The sequence below is a fragment of the Dermacentor andersoni genome, chromosome 2 (assembly GCF_023375885.2).
Source record: "Dermacentor andersoni chromosome 2, qqDerAnde1_hic_scaffold, whole genome shotgun sequence".
Lineage (NCBI taxonomy): Eukaryota > Metazoa > Arthropoda > Arachnida > Ixodida > Ixodidae > Dermacentor > Dermacentor andersoni.
In genome coordinates this window covers 17393325-17411583 of record NC_092815.1, presented here as the reverse complement: position 1 = coordinate 17411583, position 18259 = coordinate 17393325, and the positions used below count along the sequence as shown (strand labels likewise).

Here is an 18259-nt window from a genome sequence, read left to right as displayed (position 1 = left end):
CACGCAAGGTAACATTTAACATCAACTCGCCACTCTCATGTTAGCCTAAACATGTAAAAAATTAAGATCACCGCTAATTATCATCAATCAAAGCATCCAGCATGGAAAGCTTCGCTTACATCGATTCCCACAGTGCGTAGGATATGCCTAATATTGTATTTTTCTTTTCTTGAATTATTGCACACATATCAAATGCAGTACTGTAGTTGATACAGTACTGCATACAGTACTGCAATGTAGTTAAAACTTCAGCAACTGCTGCACGTTTTCTCTCTCTCCTTTATTTGTTTTTTTACATGTAGTTCTAGGTTTATTATTTAGGGAGCATGCAGGCTTCCTCTCACCAGGACGATTGACTATAGCAGTTTTATTCCACGGTAATCACATAGAAAAGTTCATGCTATTTGAAGAGCTATGTGAACAATTTATTAATGTCTGTATTTGACTTGTTCCTGTTGTTGTTTTATGCTCATACATCTGATGTGGTTTAGAAAGCTCTGCCACCATATCCACAGGAACTGTGCCTGACATGCTTCTCGCATTGCTCCTTGCTCTTGTATTTGTTTTAGTAAGGTTCGGTTTCATTTTTGAATTGGAGTAGAATTAAGATTGTAACGTGCATGCAAATTTGAATGCACCTTTCATTAAAAGTAAGTGCACGTCAGAGTTGTGCTAATATGCTATTTGTCGAAGGGGATTATTATAAAAGTAAGATAGGTTAGCGATTATGTTGCTACCAGCATTTTACTCCAGCAGTTAGGTAGAATATAAAAGTTGCATTATTAGTTTTGCATCCTCTTTGGTTAGATACCGCGTCACCAGATGTCACTACCAGCATTGTTCTTGTACACATCTCCGGTTACCCAGCAAACTGCAGATGCTAAAACTCTAATGTCAGGATCATAATGTGTAGTGGACTTCTGCACAATGAAGCATTATGATGGTATAGCATTGCACAGGTTTCCCACCAAACTAGCACCAAACTAGCAGAAGAAACAGGAGCACAGATGGCATGGCAGATAGTGCGCTAGTGTGCGTCACAGGTCTGCGCACTCACAGAATCATCGCTGTTTACAAGCGTGCTCCTTAGGTCATGGGGCACCAAGTTCTCTTCGAAATCGAAGCTGTGACTGGTCGTGAGATACGAGCTCATAACTTAGAAATCGTAATGCACTGTAGCAAACAAATTTCTTTAGCGTTTAAGAGACTTCGAGGGGGTAGTTGGTTGCTGGCTTGATGGAATATGGTTATAGCGGCTCAATTTGAGGACAGGACACAGAAAGAATGCAGCGACTGTCTTTTGTGCATTCTTTCTGTGTCCGGTCCTCAAACCGTACTGTTACAACCATGTTCCATCAAGTTTCTTTAGCATGATTACTGGTTCAATAGCTACTCAATAGGTGCAAGAAATGGCGCCCCAAGAATTTTGTGTCAGTACTTCTTAAATGTGGCGACCTCTGTTGCACTGCCTGATCTCATGGGTTGTAGTATCAGCACGGTGGTATCATGCTTTGCCACCAGGTGGTGCCAGTTTTTCTTTTTTCGGCTAGGACACACTGTGTCTGCCCAATACAAAGAGTGTAGCCACACTTCATCATCATCATGAGATTTTGACGTTTGCTTCTGGGAGGGGTACTAATTAGTTGTGATATTTGATGTAATCAGCCCAGTAATCTTTTTGTTTATGCCTGTGTCAAAGTAAAGAAAAACAAAAGTGGTGGGAGTTTTGAAAACTTGAGAGAAAGGGTAGTCGGCCTTTCGAACGGAATGTTAGGCTTGAAGCTGCATGTACAGCAATAATATAGGGCTCAGATCACAGTATTGTCTAGCAATCAATCAGGTTTTTGTTACCATGTTCAAAAATGGTTGTAGGGCTTCTTTAACTGTAGTAAAAATTTTTTAATTGTACAGTTTGTGCAAGCTAGTGAAGAATGTTGGCAACCCTGCAGAGTGCACCTCTGCAGAACGCTGCGTACTGTGCTACCTCCATGACCTGTACTCTTCGTGTTCCTACCTCAAGGTGAGCAATATCAATGCATATAGCTTCCTTCCTTTTTTTCTTTATCTGTCAGAGTGCAGCACTGTGGTGTCTCCTGTCCTCATTGCAGTCCAAACATTCCGAAATTTTCGGCTCTTTCTACTCAAAAGTCAAGCAAACACTGTACGCCTCTCAAACACCGTCTTCTCTCAACCTGCTTTGGAACAGTTCGTACATGATTGAGTGTGTAAACAACCCCAGGTAAGCTGATTATATTAGTTCCAACTTTTATGCATTCTCTGACAAAATACCATTGTTCACTTAGTGAGCCAAGCAAACTTGATGAGATGTCAGAAAAATGATTTCATATGGTTTTCTTTTTTCTTGACTTGAGTTTAATGAGTGTCCTGAGCTTAGCAGAGTGTGATTAAATCAATTGGTTGATTCAATATCCCAAAGCAACACTAAAGCTATTAGAGATGCCATAGAGAAGGGGTTCAGATTAATTTTTTCAATCCGGCATTCTTTATCCTTTCTGTGCCAGGGACGAGTCTCACTCATTCAGGTGCTTTCTTTAAAATATGCCAGTGAGGAGCCTCACACCTCCAGGGATTTCCTTTTGTCTACTGAGTGCCATAGATGAGTTTGCAGTGGTTTCATGTCTTTTGTTCTTTTTTGTTTTACATTTTTTCCCCCTCATGTAAACAATTAGACCTGGGAAACTATAGCGAATCATAGTTGGGGCTTGAACTTGGTGCTGACTATTGCGAGAAACATTTAGGGCCTCTGGCTGCCTTTCTTTCGTGGACAATGCTCGACAAAAACGCTTTGCCGCTGCGCCTCTGTGACTTCCTTTGCTCGCCATGCCTGCAATTACATTTCATCACATGGAAGAAAACAAAAGCCCGCTTGACTTCGGTTCAAGCTTCATATTGACTGTTTCTTTGGCCTTACTTATTTGCAACCCAAGAACATATATATAAAAGAAGACTGATAGTAAAGGACACTGTAACATAACGAAATCAGTCTCAATAAATCAGGCATAAAAAGATTGGGGAATTTGGTCATCTAAAGAAAAAGTGGACACAGAAAGTGTTCAATGTGTACCTAAGTATACTTGTACATTCGACTGGTTCCTACTGCGCTCCAACTCGGTTTGCAGCAATGCGGAGCTCTCTCGAGATTGGAGCCAGAGAATGTTTCTGTCGGATCTCGGTCGTACTCCCAGCACGAAGGTTCCCAACTCCAGGCACTCTGAGCTCGAACACGGTGCTTTGAATGAACCAGGTGAATGTGCTCCAAGTGCTTGGTTTCAGCCAGCCAAATGTAAACTGCACTGCCAGAGCGCTCCTTCGAAAGCAAGCAGTTGAATGTACCCTAAGTACACAAGCATTATTGCATTTTTTCTTCACCGAAATGTGGCCACCATGACTGAAAATGGAACCTGTGACCTTGTGCTCAGCAGCAAGATGTCATAGCTAGTTTAAACACTGCAGCAAGTAAGGCAGTGGTTTTGAACTACGAAAGGGGGGTGGCAGGAGGTAGTCCTAGTGCTGCATCATGAAAATTCAGAGCTGGGAAATGGGAACGCTGGAGACATTGCAATGATGAAGAGATGGCATTGCAACTTTGCACTGTTATTTCAGCTAGATTTATGAACAGGGTGTGAAAAAGGCTTCTATATTTCTGCTATCTAGCTCATTGATGTATGCTCCTATTGCATAACTAGACCAGGGTTTTTATTCACAAAGCTTCTCTTCTGTGCGAGCATATTTTCATTGGCCAGCATTCAAGTGCTTACCACTTACGATAGTTGTTACAAATGACGACAGGTCGACGCATTCATTGCAAACGTTCCCTTTATTACCACATGCAACACCACATCACATGCAACACACATGCACACACACACACACACACCCTGCGCCCACCCGCATTTTCCTTCCTGTGTCACCGCTGCACTCGCCCCACGTGGTCCCTCCACTGGCAACTACAGTAAACTGCGCGTGCGGCCTCCAAGAGCTGCGTCTTGCCTCGTCTCACCTGGAGCTCCCAATCCGCTTATGCCACCACTCTCCTCACAACCCTCCCCCCTCAAAACATGAAGCAGTAATTGAAGAGAGAAGCTGTGGTTTATGGTAGAGCACCAACTGGTCTGCATGGGCAATAGTTTGGCGATATTCCATAGTAGGATCACTCGAAACAAAGTCATTGTTGCCTAACCCGCTTGACCATGTGATAAGGTCCACATTGCCAACTTGGCTAAGACACCCTTGGCAGCATTACTCAAGGTGTGACTATCTAAGAGTACGAGGTCACCATCTTTAATGATTGTTGGCTGCTGCTGATGGTCGTAACTGGACTTCTGCGCTTGCCAAGTAGCTGCTTGATGTTTCTGAGTATACTTGAGGACCCCTTCAAGGCACTGCTGGAGTTCTGCAGCAAAGGCATGGTGTGTTGCTGCCGGAGGCTCTGTATCTTCGTCATCACCTGCGGGTTCCCATGTGGCACGGAGCTCATGGCCATAACACAGCAAAGGCTATACAGTCGGAACCCGCGATAACAAAATTCTCGCAACAACGAAACATTTTCGTATCCTCGGGGAACACCCATAGTATTCAATGCATTTCGTACCTCTCGGCAACGAAATGTCGCTGTACTGCAATCCCGCATCAAAAAAATTTGCCGGAACATATCTCCGCATATTGCGTAAGGCTAGCAGGCTCCAATATGTGCTCAAATGCGATTGTTTTGCACTAAAATTGCGTAATATAGCACCACATTACACTTGTGTGGGCGCCATCATTCTTGTTCACAAAAACAACCAAGCACCGGAAGCGATCATTGTGCTGGAAACATGTCATGGCCGCCATCTTGCTTGTTGATTGCCCGTTCAAAGTGGCACCATGAGCGGCACGCATGTTGCTACCGACATGTGACGACGGTGTTTGCACGCACCAGGCGAGATCGCAGATCGTTGTTCGAAACGCGTGTTCAGTTTGCGTTCCTCGCGGCTGACGACTCGATGAGGCCTAGGCCAATCGCGTGAGGTGAAACTGAATGCAAACTGGACCCGCGTTTCAAACAACAATCCCTGATCGCGGCAGTGCACTGCGTAATGTGCACCTTGGTGAGAAAAATGCAGCAAGAACAGAAATCCACATCCCACCTACATGGAATTGTTTATGGCGCTTGAGATGGCGGTTGCGGCATATGGAGTGTCACGCATCGGGCCATGATTGAGCGATCGTCCGGGAATGCACATCCCTTGCTTCAAGAACGCTGGTTGTGGTGCCACCCAACAGGCATCATGTGCGGATTCGGCGCCGGACGTAGATTTGCGTGAAAGGGCCGGTAGTCGATCGTTTGCCTTCGCATACACGAGATACGATCACTTTAGTGATCGGCACCGGATGCGTCGGCGTGCGCTGGAGAAATGCTGCTGCATGCGCTGTTGCTCTGCATCTGGTGCTGAGTTATGCAAAATCTCGCAAAGTGATCGCACCTCCGAAAGCAGTTGATCGAGAATACTGTGCTACGGCAGTACTGCCCACTGCTGGTCGGCGCATATGGCACACTTTGTACCGACGGCAATGCGGTTCTATATCCTCGAGCAAAGCTTGCAAAGTAGGCTAACGGAATTTGGACAGTAAAGTTTTGTTCTGCCATGCATTACCTATCTGTGCTGTCTCTTTTCGCTACAACGAAATTCTCGCGAAATCGAATATATATTCGGTGACTGCATTCTCTGCAGTATGCATGACAATGATGATAGCAGGTATGTGCTAGCCCCAGTCCTTGTGATTGGAGCAGTATGCTCCTGGGCCCTGCTTAATGGTGCCATTGTGGATCTCGACGATTTATCCCACTGGTTGGTATGGCACAGTGTGACGGTCCTTGGTGCCCCAGTCTCTTAGGAGATTGCGCCATAAGGTGTTCACGAAGGGATTCCCATTGTCACTTGTGATGGCCACAGGCGTGCTATGGTGACAGAAAACTGCAACCATACACTCAAAGATTTTTGTACTTGTTGCCACTTGCAGAAGGAAGATCTCTGGGAACGTAGTGAATTTGTCGATAGCCACCAGCAAGTATTTGTAGACACTAGGTGCAGATGGTGAGCGCCCAATAATATTGACACATGTGCTTATATTTAACGGGCGACCACGTTTCGCCGCCTAACAAATGTTATCGCACAGCGCGGGACGCGTCTGCATGTATCCGAAGTTTCTGGAAAGTTATCGATGCTTCTATCCACTGTCTGTTGTCGCCGAACCTTGTGTTATCTGATTTCATCGCGTGACTCGAATGTTGTAGAACTTTGTGGAAGGCATGCGGGTCCCAACGATTAGTCTGGAACATTCGATGACTGCTGTATAAAAGCCGACGCACTTGACCCGCTGATCAGATTTTCGACGATCGCCGACCGTGTTCGCCGCTATCGTTGTGCTATAAGTGTAGCCTGTTTTTGTGGGCACAGGTTCGCCCAATAAAAGTTAGTTTTGTCTTTCACAGTATTTGCTACTGTGTTCTTCAACGTCACCACCACGTGACAATATAGACACTAAGCTCTTCCATTAGAGCTGTGCCCACTCACTGTTCATGAGGCCCTCAGGCTTCTGGCATCAATCTTTTGAGCACTGACAGACAGCACAGCACTGCACATACTTGGATACGTCAGCCTGCATGCCAAGCCAGACGAACCAGGCTGAGACACGTCTCATGGTTTTGAAAAATCTGACATGGTCTGCAGTGGGCTGGTCGTGTGCTATCTTCAGTGCCAGGTGTCGGAGGTAATCAGGTAGTCATGGTACCTTCTTGTTGCCTCTTTGCTGAAGCAGCTTTCCGCTTGGTTCCAGTTCTGTTGTCTCTGTCAGATCATGAAGAAAGCGGTGATTAGGCTCTGAGCTTCAGGGACCACACTCTTCAGTTTTGAGAGACAGCCGTCAGCCGTCAGCTGTCCTGTGTCACCTAAGAGTGTGGCATCCTCTTCCAAGGCAACTGCTACTTGTGCAAATGTAATTTTCGCTTCAGGTTCTGGAGCAGCACTGGGGCATTGTCTCATGCAGACTATCACTTGGGTGGTCTTCACACTGGAGAAGAGCTCTGCTTAAGGCTCCTGCAGGTATATTTGCCAGTCCCCATCTGTGGTTGATTCTACTGTCCCCATCTTTGCTTGAAGTTTGGTTGGTGCTAAGCATCCATGACAAGAATGAGTGGTCACAGTGAATCTCAAACTCGGTAAATTAAAGATAGGGCTTGAACATGTCCTCTGCCCACACTACTGCGAGGCACTCCCACTCCTGGACAATATAACGGCTTTCGGCCTCTGTAAGAACCCTGCCAATGCAGGAAACAGGCTGCAGTCCATCAGAGCCAGCCTGCAGTAGTACAAATGCAATGCCGACTCTGCTTGCATCAGTTTCAACCACAAAAGGTCAGTTTAGATCTGGAAGGCCCACAACTGCATTCTGAGCTAAGGATTGCTTGAGTAGATCAAAAGCCTGCTCTTGACTTTCTGCCCAATGCCATGGCTCATTCTTCTTTAAAAGGTCCATGAGTAGATGTGCCGTCAATGAGAAGTGTAGGATGAAGTTCCTCTAATAGCTAGCAAGCCCCAGGAAGGCTTGCAACTGCTTAATTGTGCTGGGTCTTGTGTAATCTAGCACTGCACGCACCTTTCCTTCATCCGATCTGCACTGCCCAGGTGAGAAGATGTGACCCAAGAACTTAAGGGACTGATGGCATACCTGTATTTTGTCTGGTTTAATTGTAAGGCTAACACCTTCAATACGTTGCAGTATTTCCCTCACCTGCTCAGTGTGACTCTTAAGCATCTCCGAATAGATTAGAAAATAATTTCAAAATGCCATAGCGAAGTGCTGCTTGATTCCCTGTAGCACACGGTCTATCAAGGTTTGAAAAGTTGGTGGGTCACTTGCCACCATGAAGGACATCCTGACGAATTTAAGTGTACCCTGAGGGCACGTGAAGGCTGTTTACATAATGGAGGAATTGCAGACAGGAAACTGAAAAACCCTTGGGAGAGATCGAAGCTTGAGAACCACTGAGCTCGGCCAAGTTGTGCTAGCAGCCAGTTTGTTCGAGCCCCAGGGTGGGCAGGTACCTTGGTTCGTGCATTCAGCGATCGGTAGCTCGTAGCCTCCAGACTACTTCGCCATGAGCACTGGGGCGCTAGTCCAAGTGCTGCTGCTTCATCTTATAAGACTTTGCTCTAGGAGGTCATGTACGCAGTCTTCAATAATTTTCTGCTTCTTAGCATGCACTGGACAAAACTTGCATCTCACAGGTGCACTATCCCGTTTGTCTTATGCAGTGCTGAGTGATGGTGGTACACCCTGGAATTGTAGTGAAAAAAGGCTGAAGTTGTCAAGCACCTTCATGCTTGGCTGTAGTTTTGTTGCTACAGCATTGTGCTTGCCCACTTCGGTTGCAATGATACTCCCTATGTCAGGACCTGCAAGAACTTCATCGAAGAGGGTGGGCAGGTGGTAAGACTCTTCATCTTCAGTTGTGAGCACTGTGGCTGGACCCTTGTCGGGCTTAACGAACGGCACAATGCATTGCGGGTCGGTGCCAATATTTCATCTGCCTGGATGGAATATTACATGCATGGAGATACCTGTTACAGTTAAATAGTCCCTGCTGAGAACAATGTTCCGACATAGGTCCAGCACATACTTACATGCATACAGGTTGTGGCTGCTCGTAGCCCACTGGATCTTGCACTTTAAGGATGTGGTGGACTAGGACCACCCTGTTTGCCAGGTGGAGTGCACGTACATTTGCCAGGCTCAGGACACATGAGCTCATATGTCCTGAGCTTGGCATCTGTTTCCTCTGCTACCTTTGACTCTGGCATTTCAAGTAAGCTCACGCATGAGCCTGTATCCAGTAGGGCTTGGAGCACAGCCTTCCTAATCTGCGCCTCCCGGAGGGGCTCCTTCCTACTGGCTGAAACCGCTACCTGCAGTGCAGTCACACACGTGCCAGCTGAGGTGGCACCTACAGCGTCCCGTTTCCTGGATACTGTGATAGGATACGCCCAATTCCGTTGCATTCGTAGCTGTGGGGCGGGCCGGCAGGCTGTCTTGTGGGGCAGTCATGAGCTAGGTGACCCACACCTCCGCAGCGACGGTAGGTAAATCCCCTAGAGTCGCGTTGTTGGTAGCCCTGTGACGGTTTGTGGGAATTGGCCTTATAGCACGAGCGGTCTGTCTGTGCAGCTGGTCTCTATGGTAGGATGGCTGTATTGCTGCGGGACGCAATGGCCAGTAGGATGCCACCAACAGAGACTGAAACGGTGTGACAGCCGCAGTCGTCAGCACTCTGGGCTCCGTTCCGGGCAGGCCAGTCATGTTCACAACTGACTGGCAGGCAAAGTCTATCACCACTTGGTCTGTTGGAGGTGGCAGCAGCTTGTACTGCAGCTGCCTCCAAGCACACTCCAAGAGGCCGTCAGTCGTCTTAGCAAACTCTGCGAGATTGGCAAACTGTTTGCCTTCTACCAAGTCTAGGGAGTTGTGGATGCAATTGCCGCAGCACGTGATCCACTTTTTCTGATTCCGAAGCTTAACTGCCTATCTGGTCATAATAGGCCGCAATTGTGTAAATAAATTCTTTTAAATTTTCTTCCGGGTGCTGCGTCTGGAGCTCAAGTTCTTGTTTCAAGCGGTGCTTCGTGTAAATAGAAGAGAATTCTGCAATGAAGGCTGCAGTAAATTCCTCCCACGATGCAAACATGGTCACCAAGCGCCACCACATCTTCGTGCTGCCCTCCAGAGCAGCGGGCACAATGTTGGTAAGCCTTTTGTCGGCAGCAACACCATTGACCAAATGAAACGTCTCCAGCCGGTCCAGAAACTTCCTGGGGGACTTGATGTTGTTGAATCTGCTGTATTTTGGGAAAAGACGTTTTTTTTGCTACAAGTTAAAACACACACACAAAAGGAAGACATGTAGAGGTCAACACCCCGTGTTGTCCTCTATGTGTCTTTCTTTTGTGTGTGGCGAAAAACATGTCTTTAGCAAGCACCAACTAGGCCAACAAGCTAAGCTAAGGATTGCTTAGCTTAGCTGGTTGGCTAAGCTAACCTCAATGAGAAGGCCCACCGAGCCATGCGAGAAGTAATCCACCGTGGCTCGGACAGTGACGGCCCAACACCTCGCAACCCCCGAGGAAGGTGGAAGGACTGCAGCAGAGGTGGTGGACAACACGGAGGAGGCGACAACGACGAAGTAGCGATAAAAGATGACAAGAGCAGACTGGTCACGTGCCACGACATACTAACACACTATACGAAACAAAGAGAGGCATACCCACAACCCCACAAACAACTCGACAGGTCTCAAGAAACAGATTGAAGAAGTTTGTAAACCAGAACGTTCCGAAACCCAGTACATTTGAACTTTGAACTTTATTTGTATCTATACAACGTACAGATAGCAGGGGCACAGACAAAAAGCCATAAAATCGGCTTGACTAGGTCTGTGTCCCTTATTGGTTTCTTTGGCATCACGTAGCAATGCGTGCACAAGTACAAGATGAACAATAAAAAATATAAACAATATGTGGATAAATGGGACTATTTATACAAAGTTACTTCGCACTGCGGCGAAAAAATTGACATGAATGCAGATATAGTATTGTCATACAAGTTACGAAAAACACGAACAGGAAAAAAACAAAATGCAGACATTATGAATCCCTTTTCATTTACGGGTAAACAGAGTAAATTCAACACAATACCCAGACGCGAGATGCAAGCTCTGTAAGCACGAACATGCAGACATGGCACACATTGTGGAAGGGCACAAAGATCAGATCAATATATGCAGAGGACAACATAGAACCGGACCTTCTTGAGGAGCGATGGCTAAGTGCTCTGACTAGCTCTAAACTACACGACCAACTATGGGGCTATCCAGCGGGCCCGGGCAGCGGTGGAAAGGCTATGCCTCACTGCACGTAATGCCCGGGTGGCCTGAGCCCGGACTGGCAACCTCGTAGGTCCTTTTCTCATTAAAGTTTTTTTCCGTCCGTCCACTGTGTTGCATGGTGGAGCCACTGGCCTGCCCCAGCAGATGCTGTAGCAACTCTTCGGGTACATTTACCGCCTCCAGGTCCATGTCCGTTTCACTCCCGGATGGGCCCCCACTTGTTAATAACGACGACAGGCCAACACATTCGTCACAAACATTCCGTTTATTACCGCACTCGGCAACTCTCCCCCCCCACACTGTCCACGTGCCGTCCATCCGGGAACAACACACGCACTGCGCACCACCCGTGTCTTCCTTCCTTTGTTTCCGCCAAACTTGCACCACCTGATCCCTCATCTGGTTGCTACAGTCAAATGCATACGTGACCTTTGAGAAAAGCACCTTGCCTAGCTCACCTGGAGCTCCCGCTCTCCTTAAGCTGCCGCTTTATCCTCACATAGCAGTCGGCACAATGATGACAGAGTTGGTAATACAGTGGCTAATTGCAAACAGCACCTATGTGAGAGATTTTTGTCAATACAGACCCTGATCTTTAATATTATTCATAAATGTTACGATTTCTGTATAATAGGCAAGTCGGAACATTTATTTACTCTGTCTTTTTTTTTCTTTATTTCCAGGATTAGGGTTGATCCCCAACAAATCAAGCAACTGAGTGAAAATTCTGCATATAGGTACAGCTTTGTTTGTAATGCTGTTCAGAGCATCTCTGTGGCACAAGATGCAGACAGGTACGGATTTCCTCTGAAAGCTGGGCAGTAAGCTAGATGGTGTACAAGTAGCGAAGCTTCTAGTTACATTAAAGGAACTTGATTACTGATTGCTATGCAAATTTCGCCTTACTGTGCGGCTTTTGTGGAAGTTTGCGCTGCACTGCCAGGAAGCCACACCATAGGGTGATATTTATGCTGCCTTAAAGTCGCAAGTGGGGTGGTTGAGCCATCATGGGGGATGATGCGTAGTACATGGATTTAGCAAAACGTTGCCCTTTTGGCTGCAAACAGCTTCGCGACTTTGTAAACTGTTCATTTTCAGCAAAGTATTGTGTTATAAATAATTAAAGAACATTAAAATTGTCCGACAGTAGGATTCATACACAGGACCTCTGGCACGGAAGCCCGATATTAAAACCATTACACCATGCACACATGCATCGACTAGCAGCATAAAATGCCCTTATGATTTTCTCTAGGGCAAACCAGTGCGTTGAGATGCTTGGTGCATTGAGATTTGGCCACCTTCACAGGCTGGACTGCTGCACTTAGTAGCAATTATGCGTGTTCGCAGAGTCTTTTGCATTTAGAAAACTATAGATTGCTTTTAAATTTATGTCAATGAAGGCAGATAAAGTATAAAGCCACAAGAAAGTCCGAATCCCCAGCATGAAGATCAAACAAATCCATGTAATAACCATGATTTCCCTCGTGGCTGAGGGATCGCAGTGCCAGAGTTCCCTCTAGTAATTATTGTAGGAAACTTTGTGCTATAACCTGCACCTTGCCTTTAGTGCTAAATTTTTCAAATTCTTGGTGCAAGTTAGATGTGCAAAAATACAGTACTTACTCACCTACCGAGGTTTATTAGTAGTTGCTAAAATTTGTGCTGCTGTCTAAAATCTGGATTGCTAGAAATGTGGCCCTGCTGCTTCCTTATTGAAGTAGTACCTGAAACTCTCAGCTTTGTAGATAAGGTGGGGGTGTGACTTCGAGGCAAAGGATTCTGGGAGAAAACTTCGCATTATATTTGAATTAATACGGTTTTGTTGAAAAAGACTTACTGTGCTTTGTTTCTCGTGACATGCTGTTACATACTATTTCTTCCAGGCTGAATGACATATCTCTCCTGTGTGCTGAACTTACTGCCAGCTGTGGTCTGCTTAGTGCTGAATGGCTGGGTGTCCTCAAAGCTCTATGCTGCTCGTCTAATCATGCATGTGGCTTCATTGATGTCCTGACGCAAGTTGATGTGAGTATTTAACTGTATTCCTGCATCTGTAGAGGTGCCTGGTTGGTTGGTTCGGGGATACTTCACAGCTGAGTGAACTTGAATGATGAGAAAAGGCACTGGTACTGCTGTTACCGAATTTTTGCATTTCCATTTAAATGATTAAGTGCATGAAATTAAACTTCTTCGCATTATTCAAGACGAATGCAGTCAACTTCTGCAAATTCGACTGTGGTGGTACTGATGAAATTGATTGAATTGTCCACTGAGTCAAATTAAACAAGAGGCAGAAAACATGCTGAAACATATAGCTGATTAATTTGGGAGTATTTGCCCAATTTCAACATCTCCCACCACCCAATTCGAATGCACGCCCACTTTTTATGTGTTAAAGTAGGAAACTAACACAGAATAGACATTAGAGCTCCTAACCCTTTCGCTGTCGGACCTTTCTGGCCGTGACGCACGCCCAGTGTCGGCTTGGTTTCAGGGAACGAGCATAACAGGGAATGAACATAGCAATTTATTTTTGATTATGATTGGTATACAAATAACGTAGTCAATGCTATATGCACATTTCAGTGTTCTGCAGCTGTTGTTAGTAAACATCATCATCATCATCAGCCTGACTATAAAATCCGTTCAACATCCGAATCTCACGATTCGGAACCCTCTTCCTCGCATGCGACTCTGTCCGAGTCCGAATCCGAGCTCGGCTCGTATTCTTAATCGGAATTGAGCCACCGCACCAATGAGCAGACGAAGGTCCCGCGCGCTCAGCCATCCGAAAGTAACCGCACGCTGGGAGGATGCGCTTTCAGTCGCCTGCACAACGGAGAGAAATGGGACGTTGCGTGATCAAGAAGACAGAGGGAGATGGAAAAAGGCTAAACAAAGTTCGAAGGGCTTTACGTTTACTGTTGCAAGTCGGAAGTGAGGGTTCGGCGAGAGAGCGAAAGCAGCAATCAAGTCACTCTTTTCGGAGAGGCAACGGCACGCACGTGCGCCTGAACTTGACGCGGCGTAGCAGACACACCAACAGAAGAAAAATAAAAACCTTCAAACCAGCGGAGATGGCAGAACAACCCTTGAACCCATAAATACACGCGCGCGACGCATGATCCAGCGAACGTGGAGCCACCGCGCCACTCAGCAAAGAGAAAGTGGGGAGTGACAATCGCACTGTACTCTTCAATACATGGGTTAACACAGGTCGGGGAGAATATACGAACTTGTAGAAAGAGTCAACAGATGGCGTGGCCAATTCAGGAGCGCCAGCTTTGCGCCCAGGCGCGAAATTTTGAACGCACGATAGAGAACGTAGCGGTACGTCAGTGACACCTTGGGGGGGAAGCGCGATGACGTACCGGTATGTCCGTGACAGCGAAAGGGCTAAACAAAGTAGAAATGTAAAGCACATCCAATTTTTTTAGCAATAAAAATGTAGTGTGCCTCATGATTCTGGTAGTAAGGATAGGATGAAACTAACAAATGTTACCTTCATGGAAAAAAATTTATTTACGTATAATGTCCATTGCTGTCAATCGCAGGCAGCATTCTTTCACTGTCTATGGACAACAATGTGTGGCTCTATGTATGGCTCTATGTATGGCCAACCCGAAACCATCAAATGCTACCTTCATGGCGCAAAATTTCTTTTCGCATAATGTCGATTGTTGTCAATCAGATTATTCCACAACTATCGCAAATGAAATGGTGGCCCATGTCAAGACTTACCACTTTGCTAGTTTGTCCTGTGGTGCATGCAATTCACTATAACACCAAAAACACATGATGTGACTTGTTGCCTCTTCCTAGCTTAGCACATAAAATAACTTATCTTTTTAATTAGCTTTTGTAATCAAAGACTGAAAGTGGCTCGTCATTGTCATGCTACTTGAGGACTTGGTTGGTTGCGATCTTATGAGTGCAATGACACTGGCTAGGCTGCCTCTGATGCTGGGCTTTTGCGAAAGCTGCGAACACAGTTTTGATTTCATATCAGATTGCACCATGCAGGCAATTTTCGAACCAATTTTCAAACCAAGGCATCTGTTATAATCAGGTATATACTCTAATTATTCATGGTGAGCTACTCTTTCTACCAGAAAATCTTCCTGGGCAGACTGAAAGTAGCCATTTTTATTGGGGGCTGACATATGTGTGATGCATTCACTGCCCTTCTATATGGTATCAAGACATGCTGCCACTAGTGGGGTCACTGTTGGGGTCAGGTGCATGTGGATTGACCAAATAAGTTCAAATTATCTGGCAAAGGCCAATTTCAGGATCAAAATAACAAAAGCTAGGACCCATAGAAATTGATAGGGATCGAATTAATTGAAAAATAAACGGTTTTGAAGTATAGTGCAGGCCTTCTTATTTACAAATTAAGTTTGACCAGTTCCCACACCGAAAATGGTGTTGCACTAATTGAAAATGTTGGTATTTCTTTAGTAAAATAATAGAGGAAGGAGGTAGCATATGTACATCTTTCTGTCCAATATCTTATATAAGTTGGGAGGTTGGTCGGTGGTTCGAGGTGCAGGGGTAGATCGACCTTCTCACTTGCCCTTTGCACCTCTCTTACACCAAAAATTATCAGAAAACCCACTGCGAAATTTCTTTTCATTAACTTTATAAAAGAGGTGCAGTTCTGCCTGAAAGGCGAAGTGATGGCAAAGTATTGAACAACTACATGAAGTAAGGTCCATAGGCTTATTGGCCGTATAAATTGCAGTAATCATTCACTTACTAATGAAATGAACAAGCATGGTGTCGTGCGTGCACAGGCAGACATAAACAGACCTCATTCGATGACTGCGAACACTCGCTGTACCAATACTCGCATGATGAAGAGTGCAAAAAGAGCTGAGCGAACACTTCGTGCTGCCTCTTGCTTCAATGCGTTTCCGAAACCTGAGATTATGCGACTTCCAACATTAGGGGTGCGATCAGAGATGGTTGTTCGGCGCGTTCGTTCGGTTACCGGCGTGCGCGGTTGGCCTGCTCCGCGCCGACGTCGCCAGCCGCGGGGCGTGGCCACGTTTTTGGTGACTTCAACATGACGACATGCTCCTTTCAGTCATCCTCCCACCGAGCATTTCGTCTGCTAGGCGCCGAACCCGACAGGAGCTGGGAAGTTTGGTGCGATCATATGGCTTCGCATGGCGCGTCTGGTGGATTGGACTGGATCCAGCAGGCGGCTGCGGCATGGCACGTTTGAATGCAATCCATAGTTTAATTCGAGAAAATGGCGCTTCCATTGGGAACTTAGGTAGTTTTGCTGGCGTTTCTAGAGGAAGGAGGAGAGCGGGCGGCGGTGCAAAACGCGTTAGAAGAAATGGCAGAAAGTGAATTCCGGCGTCGTTTTTGTTTCTCGAAACAAATAATTCGTTGGTTGTACAGAGAAATTGACCCCATCATCGGTGCCAGCGAGCCACTAGAATGTTGTCGCTGCCTCTTGAAAAGTGCGCCACTCTTCCCGTCGTTTTCTTTTTTTTTCTTTTTTCTTCTCGCTGTGCGCGACACCACTTAGGGACGACGCAAAGAACCTAATAGTTATAAATTGCAGTAGTCACACGTACTACTATTTGAAAACGGGTTAGGGCTTGAGAAGAAAAATTTTTTTAGATAAACATTTCATTCATTTGGAAGACAAGAAACATTTCGTTTTGTAGTATACTGTCTGCAAGCAGACGACAAATGATGGAAGTAAACTTCTGGGGAGGTCACCGCTTCCTGATTGGCTGCTCTCTCTGCCCCGCTGTCACAAATTTTGCATTCTGCAACTTTGTGATGTTTCAGCAGCTGAACAGAACGCGTATCGAACAAAATATCTCTGATTGCGCCCTAGGTGTGCGAAAAGACGGCGTGCATGGAGCCACCAGCCTTCTCGGCTCGCTTAACCTTTGCACTCAGCTGCATGGACAGCCAGGCGCAGCGATGCTTGGGCCAGAGGAGGAGACGCGTACTTGAACACTGTACTGCGTGCTCACCGTTCCTTTTCTTCATTTCTTTATTTTTCAAGTGAGAAAGGAGGTACCCTGTCTTTAAGGACTGTTGCAGTAGGCACTTGTCTGCAACAAAATTTAATTTCCGGATTTGTACTTGGAAGAAAAAAAATGTAAGGAATCATGATTCTATGAATGTGGCACTGACTAGTGCCTTAATATTCATGCTTTTCCCATGAGTTCCCCGGTTCTCTGTACTTGAAGACAAATTGTAGTTCGTGGACAAGAGTTTTTTGATTGGAATGGTTTTGCAGAGCAACCACCATAACGAATTGCGCCGGTTGTTCATTGGAAACAGATCCTTCTCCTAGTTGTTAAAGGTACTGACAACTGACAACTGGCCAGAATTTGTTGTGAGATGTTGACGGAAATGAAATTACCATCACTTATAGTGATAAAATCCAGCACACTGCTCGCGATTTAAGTAGGAATTATAATTTTAAATTGGCAAACAAAGTCTCAAAAACCAGTAAGAGGCGTGGCCTGGTGGTGAAATTCTGGTACTTCGAACGTAGTATAAGAGGTTACCCTACATAGGTCGACTGTTATCGCACGCTAATGAGCGACACTGCCTTCATAGTAACGAATGGAGCGGTAGAGCAGGTAGACTTGTTCAATGCATCACGGCACACATGAAGGCTATTGTATGTGCATGAATTTGTGAGTTAGTACACCAAGCTCTGTGGTCTCTGTGAGATACAAAATTATATAGACAATTGTGCCGTGAATGGGTGCCAGCACTGCAATAATAACACTGCTGGCATACCCTACCACTTAGCTTGGCATGCAGTTAGCAAAAGCATTGCCTTCGAGATCGGTTTGTATTAGTACTTGGAGGGAGCCGACGCTGGGATGTAGATTCGGAAACTACCTATTATTGCAAAAATAATTCAGTGCTTCATAAAGCAATTATTGCAGGAACATCGTCTTGGTAAGCAAAATATTACTTTCTTACAGCTAAAGCTGCACTTGTTTGTTTCCCCCCAATGACGGCGTATAATCGTTATTACGCTCACCTATCACTGTTTCCAGCATGTTTCTTGAGCATGACTACATCCTCAATGCAGATTCCACGACGTTTTCGGTGTTACCACTGTAATATTGGACACTCAGACCAGTAAGCCTTCTGTTGCACTAAAAGAATGGGTACCATAAAAATTGGTTGTCGGTCCCTTTAAGCCAGGTTTCTCATAAGGCAGTCTGCTGAACTAAAGGTAGTGAGGCAACTTTGATGGGCATGGCTGGCGAATCTTATTAGTCATAACATGAAAGATGTAGATGGGGCTTTTGTGATGGAACC

The 18259-nt window shown here is 45.7% G+C and overlaps 1 protein-coding gene across 6 annotated transcripts in view; it reads left to right on the top strand.

The window, feature by feature from the left end:
- The window catches only part of LOC126542835 (mediator of RNA polymerase II transcription subunit 12-like protein), a 232660-nt gene that overhangs the window by 70537 nt on the left and 143864 nt on the right, over positions 1-18259 (top strand). For all 6 annotated transcript variants that reach the window (XR_008615000.2, XM_055077484.2, XM_055077485.2 and 3 more), the window contains exons 20-23: positions 1912-2020; positions 2109-2239; positions 11623-11733; positions 12826-12967. Coding sequence is in view for 5 of the 6 variants with exons in the window: in XM_055077484.2 (XP_054933459.2) it covers positions 1912-2020; positions 2109-2239; positions 11623-11733; positions 12826-12967 (493 nt within the window). In the remaining variant the exon portion in view is untranslated. The remainder of the gene's footprint in view (positions 1-1911; positions 2021-2108; positions 2240-11622; positions 11734-12825; positions 12968-18259) is intronic.